This window comes from Aquarana catesbeiana, linkage group LG04 (assembly GCF_042186555.1).
Source record: "Aquarana catesbeiana isolate 2022-GZ linkage group LG04, ASM4218655v1, whole genome shotgun sequence".
NCBI classification, from domain to species: Eukaryota; Metazoa; Chordata; class Amphibia; order Anura; family Ranidae; genus Aquarana; species Aquarana catesbeiana.
Genome location: NC_133327.1, coordinates 458,574,270 through 458,590,253, shown reverse-complemented (window position 1 = coordinate 458,590,253; position 15,984 = coordinate 458,574,270). Strand labels below are relative to the sequence as shown.

The following is a 15,984-nucleotide window of genomic DNA, read 5'->3' as shown; positions in this document are numbered from 1 at the left end:
AAACATCGGGCGCACAGAGAAGACAAATGAAAACTCTCATCTAAAATCCCTAACAAATGTTGCGGAAATCACTCAGATGGACACTCCAATTTTCCAAAAATTTTTGTTCAAGAAAGTAGGGGAAAAGAGAGACGGGGGAGAAGGATGCCTAGGAGCACCAGAGAAGTGAGAAACTGTTGAGGAAAGAAAGGGGGGTGGGAGGAAAAAAAAAAGGGGGACCCCCCCCACTCACCTCCACTAAGATTGGGGACGGAGGGTGGTGGGACGCATCCATGTGTCATCAACAATGGCGAGAAGACCTCAATCCCCAGAACAATCCTTCAGAAGGGCCCTCGTCTGAATATATTTAAATGTTCCATTATGACCATGTTTTAGTATATTGCTCTCTCCTGTTTTGGGCGATAAGTACTAGGTCCTCCAAAGTGATTATACTCCTGACTTTGTTGAGCCACATGACAATGGAAGGAGGGTCAGGGTCCTTCCTGCACAACAGGCTTTGGTGGCATTAAAGCGACAGTAAAGCCATCCATAAAACAGCTTCATTTCCAGCACGTGCCGGAAGTGGAACACTCCCATTGTTTATGCTCTCAACCAAACTGTCAAACCAGTCAATGGCTGGTGTCATAACTGATCACATGTGCAGCATCATGGCAGTTGTAGATTAAACAGAGGCAAAGATGGCAGCTTCCTTGGCTGAAAACGATAGAGGGGGGTTACTTACACTTGAAGTATTGATTTCTAAATAGGTACATTTTAATACTAATTCCATTCGTTAACCTCTTTACGCCAATGGCACACAAATTTGTGGACTCTTGGCGCCGAGCAGCTGCATATTTGGGTGCCACATTGCAAACACAGCTGTGCTGAGAGTGCGCGCCCCTGGCACAGTTACCGGTGGCTAACGGAAAGCTTTCGGGAGCTTTCCAATCATGTGACAGCCAATCACAGCGGTCACATGATCAGAGCTCCCGGCATCTGAAACCCCTTAAAGGGCCAGGAGGCACTGGCTCCAAGGGGTTAATAGTATTTATAAAAAATAATTGTGATATCAACAGCTCACTGATCACACCACACCAATGTTCTGTGAGCTGTAGATCATTATTACAGGGATTCCCTAGGATCTCAAACTTTTTGCCAAGGCTTCTGCCAAAATAAAAGGTTGAGAAACCCTGATCTAAACTGTACTAGTTAAAACTGTAGTTTTGTATATGCATTGTTCACTCAGCAGCCAAGTTTAGGGCAACTCGGCTCACTTTTATTCTTCAGTGATGCAGGTAATACAAACTTTCTCTTGCAGAGGTAAGATCAGCAAAAACATCTTGTACATCCAAAACCATTCTTTTCGCTCAGTCCTCAGTCTTTTAGCTTCACATACTGCATCTTATATCAGGCCTCTCTAAATAGGAATTTATTTCCACAGCAGGTGGGAAACCTGGTAAGGGGACGGCTGCCAGTGGGACCACCTTTACTCTCTGGTCAGGGACAGTCTGGTTCTGTTTTGGTTCTAGTCAGGGACAGTCTGGTTCTGTTTTGGTTCTAGTCAGGGACAGTCTGGTTCTGTTTTGGTTCTGGCCAGGCACAGTGTCTAGTTCTGTTTTGGTTCTTGTCAGGGACAGTCTGGTTCTGTTTTGGTTCTAGTCAGGGACAGTCTGGTTCTGTTTTGGTTCTAGTCAGGGACAGTCTGGTTCTGTTTTGGTTCTAGTCAGGCACAGTGTCTGGTTCTGTTTTGGTTCTAGTCAGGCACAGAGTCTGGTTCTGTTTTGGTTCTGGCCAGGCACAGAGTCTGGTTCTGTTTTGGTTCTGGCCAGGCACAGAGTCTGGTTCTGTTTTGGTTCTGGCCAGGCACAGCGTCTGGTTCTGTTTTGGTTCTGGCCAGGCACAGAGTCGGGTTCTGTTTTGGTTCTGGCCAGGCACAGAGTCTGGTTCTGTTTTGGTTCTGGCCAGGCACAGAGTCTGGTTCTGTTTTGGTTCTGGCCAGGCACAGAGTCTGGTTCTGTTTTGGTTCTGGCCAGGCACAGAGTCTGGTTCTGTTTTGGTTCTGGCCAGGCACAGAGTCTGGTTCTGTTTTGGTTCTGGCCAGGCACAGAGTCGGGTTCTGTTTTGGTTCTGGCCAGGCACAGAGTCGGGTTCTGTTTTGGTTCTGGCCAGGCACAGAGTCGGGTTCTGTTTTGGTTCTGGCCAGGCACAGAGTCGGGTTCTGTTTTGGTTCTAGTCAGGCACAGAGTCTGGTTCTGTTTTGGTTCTAGAGCTGCAGTTTGTCACAGTATATACAGTATGTAATTTTTAGCTTGTCTCTCAAAAAAGATAGATTCAGGACCTAAGAAATACATTTTAAGCTCTATTCTGTAATATTTAAAAAATTGAAAAAAACTGTTAAATCAAATTCAGTAGACTTTTTCTAATTAGTTTTTTTTTAAAACCTTATCATGCATGTTTGTCAGTTGAGAATAGTGTTTGAAATAAAATAACAGCAATATACTGGTTATACTGGAATCCGCTTGGCTGCGGAATGTTTTGGATTGATAGTCATGATGTATAAGCTTTTCTTTGAAACATGAGCCTTCAGATTTATTTACTAACTCAAATATGTTAAGGGTATATACACACTTATGCAGGTGAAAACTTGTCCAAAAGAAATTTGTGTACACATACATGTAAATTCGGCTCCAAACCACACATCCGGATTTATTTTTACTGTGATCTGTGCTTAAAGACTTATTAAATCTTTATGTAAAGGATTAAGATGTGTTTGTACCTACAGTTTGCCACACATGACAAAATGAACCCTTATTTAGGTTAGTTAGGTTGCTAAAACAGATGCAAATCTTCCCATTTGAACAAAAGAAGAGCAGTGAGATATGTACAGTATGTAAACCCCAACAATAAGCTTCTCTTATTTTGATCCCTTTTTTAGTCTGTTCAATATATTGGACACATGTTGTTATATCTGGTCAATATTTAAAAAAATAGGATTGGCCTCTGTTGTAGTATTTAGTCCGCCTACTTATTATATTTATTTGGACTACATAATTATTAGTCTATGTTGTAGAGATCTAGGAATAGGAGTGGTTGAATAAATTAGCAAAAAGAAACTGGGCAGAGTCTAAGCTGACAACACTTGTTTCTCACTGTGTGTTGCCTCCCCACAACAGGGCTTAAAAGTGGTTGCAAACCCTCATGTGATACGCAGAGATGCAACCAATCCACCTACATAAGTTGTACCTGTTTATCTGCAGTATGCTCTTCTCTGTCTGTTCAAAGTCCAGAATTGATAGAACTTGTCTGAGCTTTCATACACTCTGCAGATCTCAGTGGGAGCTGATTGAAGGGAAGGAACATGCCCCCCTCTTTCACACAGAAACAGAGCTCAGGCTGTCAGTCATGGGCTGTGTGCTGGAGATCCATCCCCCGTCACCTTTTTTACCTCTTGGTAAAACTTGTCAGCAGACAGAAATGGCGCTTAGTACTCTGAGTTGAGACAAATACACACTATAAATGGATATGTTTTGTTCATATTTCATGCCTGAGGTTTACAAGCACTTTAGGAGCGGAGTGTGTTTTTGGTAGATCAATAGGTATTTTTCTGTACTGTGAGGGCTTTAAATGGATGAAACAATGGGAAATATGCATTTATTCCTGAGATGTACAACATATGGTGGTTTTCTTCTTTTTTTTTTTTTGCCTTGACATACACAAGAAAACTGTCCCTAGAAAGAATTTTAAAGTTGAACTCTAGCAGATCTAAAAGATACAGCTCTATAATCATTTATATATCATTAGGAGGGAAGTACCTGAATTTGACCTGGTATCAGTGTCTAGCGGTCCCTGAAGTGTGATAGAGAAAAGTGGCATCTGGAAAGTATTCACAGCGCTTCACTTTTTCCACATTTTGTTCTGTTCTAGCCGTGTTCCAAAATTGATTAAATTTAATTATTTTGCTCAAAATTCTACAGACGATACCCCATAATGACAATGTGAAAGATGTTTGTTTGAAATCTTTGCAAATTTATTAAAAATAAAAAACGAAAAAAAAAATCACATGTACATAAGTATTCAGAGCCTTTGCCATGACACTCACAATTGAGCTCAGGTGCATCCTGTTTCCACTGATTATCCTTGAGCTGTTTGTACAACTTGATTGGAGCCCCACAGTTAACAGTGCATGTCAGAGCACAAACCAAGCCATTAAGTCCAAGGAATTGTCTGTAGACCTCCAAGACCGGATTGTCTCGAGGCACAGATCTGGGGAAGGGTACAGAAAAATTTCTGCAGCATTTGAAGGTCCCAATGAGCACCGTGGCCTCCATCATCCATAAATGGAAGAAGTTTTGAACCCCCAGGACTCCTTCCTAGACCAGGCCGCCTGGCCAAACTGAGCAATCCGGGTAGAAGGGCCTTAGTCAGGGAGGTGACCAAGAACCTGATGGTCACTCTGACAGAGCTCCAGTGTTTTTCTTTAGAGAGAGAACTTTCCAGAAGAACAACCATCTCTGCAGCACTCCACCAATCATGCCTGTATGATAGAGTAGCCAGACGGAAGCCACTCCTCTGTAAAAGGCACATGACAGCCCACCTGGAGTTTGCCAAAAGGCACCTGAAGGACTCCCAGACCATGAGAAACAAAATTCTCTGGTCTGATGAAGCAAAGTTTGAACTCTTTGGCCTGAATGGCAAGCATTGTGTCTGGAGGAAACCAGGCACCGCTCATCACCTGGCCAATACCATCCCTACAATGAAGCAAGGTGGTGGCAGCATCATGCTGCAGGGATGTTTTTCGAGGACAAGAACTGGGAGACTAGTTCAGGATCGAGGTAAAGATGAATGCAGCAATGTACACAGAGATCCTTTTTTTGACAGAAAAGTGTTTTATTAAACAATTCAGCAGTACAGCATAGTCAGCTATAGGCATAAATTCCATTCAACATAGATATCTTCAACAGAGTTAAACCACAGTAAAAGAATGTCAACGACAGCGCATATAATAGTCAATCCTGCAGGGGAGCGTTCCGAGTCTGGCTCACTCAGGAAGGATGGCTATCTGGACCCATATTCAGTAACTTACCCTGAGACCACACCAGGTGTCGACTTTGTGTCGACTTCGTGTCACCAAATGAGGGTGACGCCCTGTGGGACACTGTAGGCTTATAGCGCGAGAGAGAGGGGCCCTCAATGCCCACAGGAAAATGCCTCAACCATACACCTCGGATCACCCAACCACATTCCCTCCCCCACATGCGTCTATCAAATTTGCCCGGACATTGCCTGCTCTCTTATGTGAGTTGGTACAAGGGTAATACCGAGTTAACCGCTTTTTTCCAGGATTCAGGGGTGGGTGGGATGGCCGATTTCCAGTGTAACATTATCTCCCTTCTGGCGTAGAACAGTACACAGACATCCTTGATGAAAACCTGCTCCAGAGCACTCTGGACCTCAGACTGAGGCGAAGGTTCCTCTTCCAACAAGACAACGACCCTAACCACGCAGCCAAGATAACAAAAGAGTGGCTACGGGACAGCTCTATGAATGTCCTTGAGTGGCCCAGCCAGAGCCCTTCACTTAAACATCTCTGGAAAAATACGAAAATTGCTGTGCATCAACGCTCCCCATTCAACCTGGTGGAGCTTGAGAGGTCCTGCAAAGAAGAATGGGAGAAGCTGCCCAAAAATAGGTGTGCCAAGCTTGTAGCATCATACTCAAAAAGACTTGAGGCTGTAACTGGCGCCAAAGGTGCTTCAACAAAGTATTGAGCAAAGGTGGTGTATACTTTACGTACATGTGATTTTTTTTTTTTTCCTTTTTATTTTTAAAAGATTTCAAACAATCTTCTTTCACGTTGTCATTATTGGGTATTGTATGTAGAAATTTGGAGAAAATTAATGAATTTAATCAATTTTGGAATAAGGCTGTAACATAACAAAATGTGGAAAAAGTGAAGCGCTGTGTATACTTTCCGGATGCACTGTATGCTGATAGGAAGTGAAAGCAGAGAGAGAGATGAGCTGATCACTGTGCTGCTTCTTCTTTTATTGTCCAGCCACAGGCTGAGACAGGTTAAGGATGACCAGTCATGTTTGTGCTATATCCAGTGATTATTGTGGACAGGAAGTGAAGGTAAATCTCCCCAATAAGACACATGGGAGAAAAACAACTGACAGCGTTTTCATTTAGAGGTGCACAGAAATTTCGGCCGCCAAAACAGATCGGCCTGGAAAACCGTGTTTTCTGCATTTGGCCGAAAGAAAAAAAGTGCATTGTGGGGGTGTCATCCTGGCGGCTCAGTCGAAGTACCCCCCCCCCCTCCTCCTCAAGCAGAAGCAGCGATCTTCCTGTGTCACAGAGCAAAATTGTCCGAGGGGCATAGGAACAATGTCCCGCTTCTTGTGCTAGATGGTACACTGATCCAAAGCTGGGACATCGAATCAGTGTGCGGCACATTGTTACTGCGGCCGCCCGGCCCGGGAAATTCAAATCCAGTTTCATGACCCAGCGGGAGATCGCTGCTTTCATCTGGGCACTGGTGAGGCTGCATCTGACGGGCACTGGAGAGGCTGCATCTGATCTCTTGTATCGTGTCTGCAGGCTCTGACCATTTCCTGTATCTTGTCTGCTAGAGGTGTACCAAATGGAAATTTTGAAAATACTATTAGCCGTGTGTTTAAAGGGGTGGTAAACCCTCAGCGTTTTTCACCTCAATGCATTCGTATATCAGCTAAATAAATATTTAGAGGTTGTGACTACTGCCAAACGAAGCGTTGTCAATGGCTGTCCCCACTTTTGCATAAGACTACTAGCAGTACTTAAAAGCTGTCCCCACTTTGACCACCTCCACTTTCACTTTGGCCCCTTTCACACCAGCGGACCAATCTTACCACCTAAGATTCTCTATAGGGAGGCGGATGTAAACGGACATGTGTCTGCTTACACCTACCTGCATCTGATCCAGGCCACCAAAAACAGATGGCTGGGGATCTGTTCCCTGTCCTTCGATTGATCGGTTTCCACCCAACCGCCCCATAGAGAACAACAGGCTCTGCATAGTAGTCACGGACCTGTCATCTGCCCGCTCAGCAGGGATCTCTGGACTTGAATTGTTCAGAATAGCTTTGCAGTCTGCCCAAAAGCCTGCTCCAAAAAAAAAAAAAAAAAATCTAGAAAAAAAGGAAATATTGTTTAAAATAATTTGTAGGTATTCTGTGTCAACAGGAAAATAAAACAAACATGTAGTGGGTTTACTTAAATTTGACTGCAAAAGTGGAATTTCCAAGCTAGTAGTAATAACCAAAACCACTAGATAGTATAAAGCCTGTTGAACACTATTACAGTAAAATTACATTTCTACATGATACACATCTTTGGAACACCTGGGACTGAAGACAGACAAGGCTGCAGTATGATTTGATTGAAGGGCAACAGGAGTCTTGACTAGGGATTTTATTACTATAGTGAGCAAATACTAAATCATTATCTTTGATTTAATCTCAGTCTAGGTTCACATCTATGCAGTTGCGGTTGATGCATTTTCAGCCGTGTTTTGCGGTGCGTTTTGCGGTTTTTAAACCTGCGTTTTTGATGCATTTTTGCATGCAATTTTCATGCATTTAGCGTTCTGCGTTTTTTTTTTTTTCTTTAAAAACACTGTATTTTATAGCTGGTTGCGGGCTGGGAAGCTGGCCGCCGCTTCCTTAACAACCTGTTCTCAGGTGACCACTGAATGTAAAAAAAAAAAAAAAGAATTGCAGGCAAAAAAATTGGTGAAAAAAAATGCCATGGGCCCCCCTTCAAATCCATACAGACCACTTTCTGAGCATGCAGGTCAGGAATAGGAGGGGACGAGCGAGCCCCTGCCCCTCCTGAACCATACCAGGCTGCATGCCCTTAACATGGGAGGTGGGGTGCTCTGCCACCCCAAAACACCAAGCACCTTGTCCCCATGTTGATGGGGACAAGGGCCTCTTCCCCACAACCCTGGGCTGTGGTTGTGAGGATCTGTGGCCGGGGGCTTATCAGAATCTGGAAGCCCCTTTTTAACAAGGGGGTCCCTAAATACTGCCCCCCTATATGAATGAGTAATGGGGTTCAGTGTCACTTAGGAAAAAAAAAAAACACAAACACGGTTGTTGACAATTCCTTTATTAAAAACCAAAAATATTGTCCCCTGATGTAGATCCATTGTCAATCACGCCATCCACCGGGCCAAAAAAAGAAAAGCTCCACACATCACCGGGTGGCCCCGCCTCTTCTGACGTCATCACCCCAGCATGCACGGGGCGTACGTATGTACGTCAGCAGAATGGCACGGCTGGGCAAATGGGCGTACCTGTAAGTCCCATTTGAATTTCCCTCTGTGCCATTGCGTGCGCGCCGCTGGCGGCGCGCGCACCGGCCGGGAGCCCCGTGAGTCGGGTCGCGGGTCCCGCGGACTCGATCGCCGAGGGGATACCCACGATCGCCTCACGGAGAGGACGAACGGGGAGATGCTGATGTAAACAAGCGTCTCCCCGTTCTGTCTAGTGACCGTGTCACTGATCTCTGCTCCCTGTCATCGGGAGCAGAGATCAGTGACGTGCCACAGCTAGCCCATCCCTCCTACAGTTAGAAATCGCTCCCTAGTACTGACTTAACCCCTCCCCGCCCCCTAGTGGTTAACCCCTTCACTGCCATTTACACAGGAATCAGTGCATTTTTATAGCACTGATTGCTGTATAAATGACAATGGCCCCAAAAATGTCCGATGTGTCCGCCATAATGTCGCAGTCACAATAAAAATCGCTGATCGCTGCCATTACTAGTAAAAAAAAAATTATTAATAAAAATGCCATAAAACTAACCCCTATTTTGTAAACGCTATAACTTGCGCAAACCAATCAATAATCGCTTATTGCGATTTTTTTTTTTTTTTACCAAAAATATGTAGAAGAATACGTATCGGCCTAAACTGAGGAAAAAAATGTTTTTTTAATTATTTTTTGGGGATATTTATTATAGCAAAAAGTACAAAATGCACTTTTTTCAAAATTGTCGCTATTTTTTTGTTGCTAGCTCAAAAAATAAAAACCGCAGAGGTGATCAAATACCACCAAAAGAAAGCTCTATTTGTGGGAAAAAAAGGACGTCAATTTTGTTTGGGAGCCACATTGCATGACCGCGCAATTGTCAGTTAAAGCGACGCAGTGCCGAATCGCAAAAAGTGCTCTGGTCAGGAAGGGGGTAAATTCTTCCGGGGCTGAAGCGGTTAAAGGGTAAAAAAAACCACAAAACGCATCAAAAACTCAACACTTGCATTTTTGGTGTGACTCCATTGAAGTCTGTTACCAGAAAACTGCAATCTGCTGCAAAAAGCACATAGGAGTGAATGCAGGATCATGATCGCTTGCTTTGCTTGAGATGTGGAATGTTTAGGTTCAAAGTGTGCATGGCCATAGCTGTGACGTTTGATACAATTACATTGAAAATGGTATATGTTTCTTGATTCTGATTACTAATGTGCTTACATTATTTTTTTTTTATTTTTTTTTCCAGACAACTGAAAAATTTAGTCCACCATGCGTTGCCTTTTTTAGAGTTCAATTTTATGTAGAAACTGGAAAAATAATAAGGTAAGAGAATAAATTGTGTTTCCTTTATATTATCTGGATCTCTATCTGTTGGTGACATGTATATTGAATAGGTGTGTTTTTTTTTCTTCTTACTATTAATCCACTCATAATGGCTGCATAATGCTTTGTTTTTTTTAGTCATCGGGCTTTGCCCTGGGGTATTTATTATGGTCTTGCTGACTTTCAGGAATGCTCAAACTGTTTTTACTGCCTCTGGGAAAGTATGGTAGAGGCAGAGAAGTAGGAATGGGAAAGATGTGAACAGTGATATATTTATATTGCCATGTATTACTGGTCAGTTGTAGTGCGATTAGGATATAAAATAGTTTGAAGAGCTGCTGACTCATAAGGAACCTTGTACTATAATACAAATGTGTGTGTGACTGCACGATTACAATAATTTTATTTTATTTTATAATATGCTTTGGTTTAGTGTTAGGACAGAAGAAAGAAATTGCTGCACATCCAGAACTTCTGATTGCCTTTTATTTTGTTTCACCAAAAATAATATTTTGATAACACCAAAGACACCAAATTGTTGTCACGTAGACGCGTTTCACACATACATCTTGTGCTTAATCATTACCATTTAGTGTTAAGACACTTTCTTTTATGCTGTTGTTTTAATTGTGTGTTATATACAGTATGTTTTGTTTGCACGTTTTTAACTAGAAACCACAAAGTCAAAAGTTCAAGCTTCCATTCTACCGAATTGATCAGACAAAAATGTAAGCAGCAATATTTGTAGGATATCACTGCATTGAGGACTAAATATGCATACAGTTTAAAGCAGTGTTAAACCCAAAATCAAACCTTTATTATATTGCGTGTTAACAATTCTTAGATGTGGTGGCTGTATTTTTTTCTTTTCTAGGCTTTCTATCATTAATTCTCACCTGGTGATCCAGCCTAAGTCTGTTTTTTTTCAAAAGCACAAGCAGTTACAAGGAAGAGACAAACCATTTATCACTGATAGAGGTAGCTTACAATGATCAGCTTTTGTGTATTTTTGTAAGACCTTTATCCCAAAAGGTTAAAAATTGTTTGCTGTAACGGTTTATAAAGTGTTAGCTGGAGTTTTGGCTTCAATTTGTTAGTGTATTTAAATGTGCTAGTGGCACACTCCCCTCCCACCAGACTGACAATGCCACTGTCCAAAGGTAGCTCTGTTGCTCCTTCATCCAGAGTGTAAGCACTCTAATACTGGAGGTGTGTTTCTGGCCAGATCACCAGGTGAAAACAGAAAAAAGCCTCAAAAGAAGAAAATGAATGCCGCCACGACATCTGATTGGTAAGCTGCAATGTATTACATTTTTAGTTTTTGGTTTAATGCCACTGTAATCTTCAAATATTAAAGTTAACCTCTTTAGGATTATGAATGTAGGAGATGCGTCCTAAAAAAACTACAATTTCTTTATTGTACATCATGGGACACAGAGCCCCAAGTAATTACTTAATGGGTTATGGGCCACCTTCAAGTATTGACACTGGTATACCCAATACAGGAAGTTGACTCCCCTATATAACCCCTCCTGGTTCCAGGACTACCTCAGTTTTTTCAACAGTGTCTAAGGTGTTGGGCACGAGTGAAGATGTGCTCTGAGGAGCTCCAGGAGGGATCCACGCTGGATTTAAAAAAACCTCCACAACCGGATCCATCCACGCCACTGCAGCCACAGGATGGTACCCGGGCCTCGCATAGAAGAAAGAGGTTTTGGCTGGAACCAGGACTCTTTTTGGTCTTGCTACATTACCTAAAGTTGTCCTGAGGGGTGCTATACAGGTCCAAAGGAGTGGAACCCCTATTAAAAGGGACCCGGTCTTTGAAGGTTTAACTACCCTGCCCGCCGTGATGGGTGAAGTTTGGATCTGTCTGTTTTCAGCAGTATCCTGCAGCAAGGAAAAGGTAAGTGAAAAGCTTAGGAACTGCAAAGTCCACTTTTCTTTCAATATGTAATATTGTAATGCCTTAATTAAAGCTCCTCTAGAGGGAGTAAGAAAGCATATATCCTGTCAATCTGTGCTACAACAGCGTGTGTCCTAGCAGCTGGAGGGGGTTCTCCTCTCCCCTCAATTGGGGAAACTGAGTGGCTGGGGGTACGTGTACATTACATTTGTAACAGTTTTGTGAAATGCTATGATACTGTGTGACAAACACTAAAGGCTGGCAAACTGCTAAAGTGCCCATCTGCCCCCCTGCCCCCCCTTGAGGGGTGCAGGGTGGCTTCTTAGCTAAAAAACATTTACTTGCCACAAAGTGTACGCACAGGAGACCGTATTGCCGCATGATGGCTGCAGCCTCCTCTCCTCCTTCTGGTCTGTGTCTCAGACCTGAAGCCGTCGACGCGCACAGGCTGAGGTTTTTACATTTGAAAGAAGAAGGAGGAGGGAGGGTTGGGGAAGGGGTGTGGCTTAAGCGGTCAGGCGCCGTGTGCGGACTCAGTGTCCTTGTGAAAGCACACAGACAATCAGGTTTACACCTGAGAGGCTTAAGCTGATTCTCTGAGAACAAAAGGTGTCTACCAGAGCAGCTGAAACAAGGCTGCCACAGGACACAGGAGTGCTGGAGCACGTGAGGGGTGTACACAGGCATTTTCAGTACAGGAAAAGACATTATTGTTTAGCATCAGATTAATCTGTGCTGCCATTGGTTTTCCTACTATTGCTCAGCAAGTAGAACAGTTCTTAGAGTGCCTCTGCTTTGTGCCTAGCACTATGGCTTCCAAGGTTACTACTAAGGCACCAAAGGTTCCACCCCCAGGTGCTGGGAACTCCAGCCATGCCTCCACACTGTCATCCTCTCTGGAGATACCAGATATGGCATGCCAGGGTGAGTCTTTGGAACCGATTGGTGGTGCAACTGCTTCTCACACTTCAGCCCCTGTGTACGTGACTGAAGATGCATTTTCCTCCGCCCTGCAGGGCTTAGAAGGAAGATTAGCGGCTTTAATCTCATCCTCCATCCAAGGGGATAGGAAGCATGCTAGATCCCTCTCTCCCACTCCAAACCCTTTACCAAGGGAACAGTGGGGACAAGATGAGGTATTACCCTCAGACGATCAAGAGGAAAAACAAGCTGATTATTCCTCTGCGGAGGACACAACAGTTGACGAATCTGCTTCACAATCTAAGGTACAAATCCTTACAGAGATGGTTCGTTCCACTTTCAGGCTACCCCTAACAGAGTTAGCTGAAAGTCCGGTTTCCTCCTTGGGTTCATTGAAACCTTTGCATGCGTTTCCGGTCCATGCATTATTAGAAAAGCTTATTTATGCTGAATGGGATTATCCAGATAAGCATTTTCTCCCTCCAAAGAGATTCTCAGTTCTCTATCCCATGGAGGAAAAATTCCCCAAAAAATGGAAGGTTCCAGCAATTGATGCTGCGATTTCCAGTGTGAATAAAAGTCTAACTTGTCCAGTAGACAATGCACAAATGCTTAAGGATCCAACAAATAAGAAGTTGGAATTCCTGTTTAAAATCCCCTTTTTTCTTAGCAGGGACCGTTACTCAGCCTGCAGTCGCAGCAATAGGCATCTGTCAGTCCTTAAAGGACCAATTCACAGAGGCTCTTAAAGAGCTCCCTGCACAACAGGCCAGTGAGTTGGCCGAACTACCAAAAGCATTATGTTTTGCCATAGACGCTATGAAGGATTCTATTCACCAGGCGTCTCGCCTTGCGCTTGTGCTAGTACACATGCTTAGGGCCCTTTGTTTAAAAGATTGGTAAGTCGAAGCACCTTGCAAAAAGCTTTTGACTAGTTTCCCTTTTCATGGGGAGCAACTATTTGGCATCGATTTGGATAAATACATCAAGACGATTTCTAGTGGAAAGAGTACTCCTTTTGCCAGTCAAAAGAAAGTAATAAACGTCCTTCATTTAAACTGACTTTTTCTCCTGCGCCAGGAGCATCCGCCTCTAGGCAGTGGCGACGGTCTCCGCCATCAGACTCTAGATGAAAACCTCAGAGTCAGACCCAGGCACAAAAGAAGACCTGGGGCCACAAATCTACAAAGCAGAATGCTAAAGCCTTATCATGAAGAGGCGTCCCCCCTCACCAGAGTGGGAAAAGACTTCTGAAATACTCAGTCTGGTAAAGGGTAATTCAGGACAGATGGGTAATCTCCATGGTGTCTCTAGGATACAAACTAGAATTTCGAGAGCTCCCACTGTCTTGTTTTCTGAGATCAAACGTTCCCAAAGACCCAGGGAAAAGGCAATCCCTGTTTCAAGCATTAGACCGATTATTGGCTCAGGGGGTGATCATACAGATCCCCACAGAAGAGCGAGGTTTGGGGTTTTATTCAAACCTGTTTATGGTACCAAAACCAAATGGTGATATCAGACCCATTCTAGATCTAAGGAATCTAAATCAGTTCCTGAAGATCCGCTCCTTTCGCATGGAGTCAATCAGGTCCTAAGAAAGGACAAGCAGCGTCGAAATCCACTGTCGCTAAGTAGATTCAACAGGTGATAATTCAAGCTTATGATTTAAAGGGTAAAATTCCCCCGTTTCAAGTTGAGGCGTACTCTACCAGAGCGGTTGGTGCTACTTGGGCAGTGAGTCACCAGGCCTCCATGGCTAAGATCTGTAAGGCTGCAACTTGGTCTTCAGTACATACATTCACAAAATTTTATCAAGTGGAGGCAAGGAGGAATAAGGATATCGCCTTCGGGTGCAGTGTGCTGCAAGCAGCAGTATAAGTCCTCAGGTCTGGGGGTGCCCTATGGGTTGTGTCTCCCTCCCCTCAAGTAGCATTGCTATGGGACGTCCCATCAAGTAATTACTTGGGGCTCTGTGTCCCATGATGTACGATAAAGAAAATAGAATTTTTATAACCGCTTACCTGTAAAATCCCTTTCTTGGAGTACATCATGGGACACAGAGGTCCTGCCCCCCTTTTTATGGGGTTTATGTATATTGCTTGGCTACAAAAACTGAGGTACTCCTGGAAGGAGGAGGGGTTATATAGGGGAGTCAACTTCCTGTATTGGGTATACCAGTGTCAACACCTGAAGGTGGCCCATAACCCATTAAGTAATTACTTGGGGCTCTGTGTCCCATGATGTACTCCAAGAAAAGGATTTTACAGGTAAGCTGTTATAAAAATCCTATTATTTTATTTTTAACTCATATATTCATCAAAGACGTCTACAAGTGTGAAAGAGGAAGAAGTATTAAAATATGAGTGCACTTTGCATCCTCATAATTCCAAATCTGTGAAATGGAGAGGAGGGACATCTTTAAGTACAGAGTGTGTAGGCAGTGAACACTTACCGCCCCAGTTACAGGGACCACAAAGAAGGGATCTAAAAATGATTTGTTCGAACCACAAATGCTTTTTCACTGTTACTTTTCCCTTAAACAAGCTTGAAGGAAAAAAAAAAAATTAAAAAACATAACTACAATCATTTATAACTTGGATAAAAGCTTTAAGGCTCCATTCACACTTGGACATCAAAGTCGCATGAAATCAAATTAGTGCGACTTAAAGAATATAAGGTCGGATTGAAGTCACGAGAGAGAGAGATTGAGAGAGAGAGATTGATTTATTTTACGCCAAGTAAATTGGTGACAAACTATGGAACTTAAAAATCTACACACAGTAGTCGACTGTGGAGATTTTTAAGTTCCATAGTTTGTCGCCAATCCATGAGCATGCACAATTAGGTATCTATTTACTTGGCGTAATCTCTCTTGCTGCAAGGATCTCAGCAATACCTCAGGTGTGGTTTGAACACCGTTTACATATGTGAGTGCGACTTGCGTATGCGTTTGCTTCTGAGCACGGAGGGACGGGGCGCTTTAATTTTTTTTATTCTTTATTTATTTACACTGTTCCTTTTTTACATTTATTTTTTTAGCATTCCCTTGTAATAGAAATAAGCATGACAGGTCTTCTTTATTGAGAGATCTGGGGTCAAAAAGACATCAAATATCTAAAAATTATCATGCAGTGAATCTGCCGCTGATACCACTTTTATTTTGTAGACAATCGCCCGCAGAACAAGAGAATACCGGGATTATGGCAGCTAGCTGCTTCCATAGCAATGGTATTTAGCGTCAGTCAGGGGTGGACTGACAACTCATGGGGCCCCCGGGTAATAGGAGAAGATTATGGGGCCGCCGGGCAATAGGAGATTATGGGGCCCCCAGGCAATAGGAGATCATAGGGCCCCCAGGCAATAGATTATGGGGCCACACAGTATACACACACAGTATACACACAGAATACACACAGAATACACATACACACACTGAAAAGGTACTGGAGAGGCAGGGCAGCTATAATCTAGGGATTTTTACATACTGTCCCTGGTTTTATTGAGGCTGGCAACCCTGATGGGGCCCCTTAGTGGCATGGGGCCCTCGGGCAGTGCCCGAAT

General features: G+C 43.4%; 1 protein-coding gene across 1 annotated transcript in view; it reads left to right on the top strand.

Annotated features, from left to right (window-relative positions):
* The window catches only part of FRMD1 (FERM domain containing 1), a 112,365-nt gene that overhangs the window by 45,403 nt on the left and 50,978 nt on the right, over nucleotides 1-15,984 (top strand). Inside the window, exon 5 of the mRNA XM_073627537.1 lies at nucleotides 9,520-9,596. Coding sequence (XP_073483638.1) covers nucleotides 9,520-9,596 — 77 coding nt within the window. The remainder of the gene's footprint in view (nucleotides 1-9,519; nucleotides 9,597-15,984) is intronic.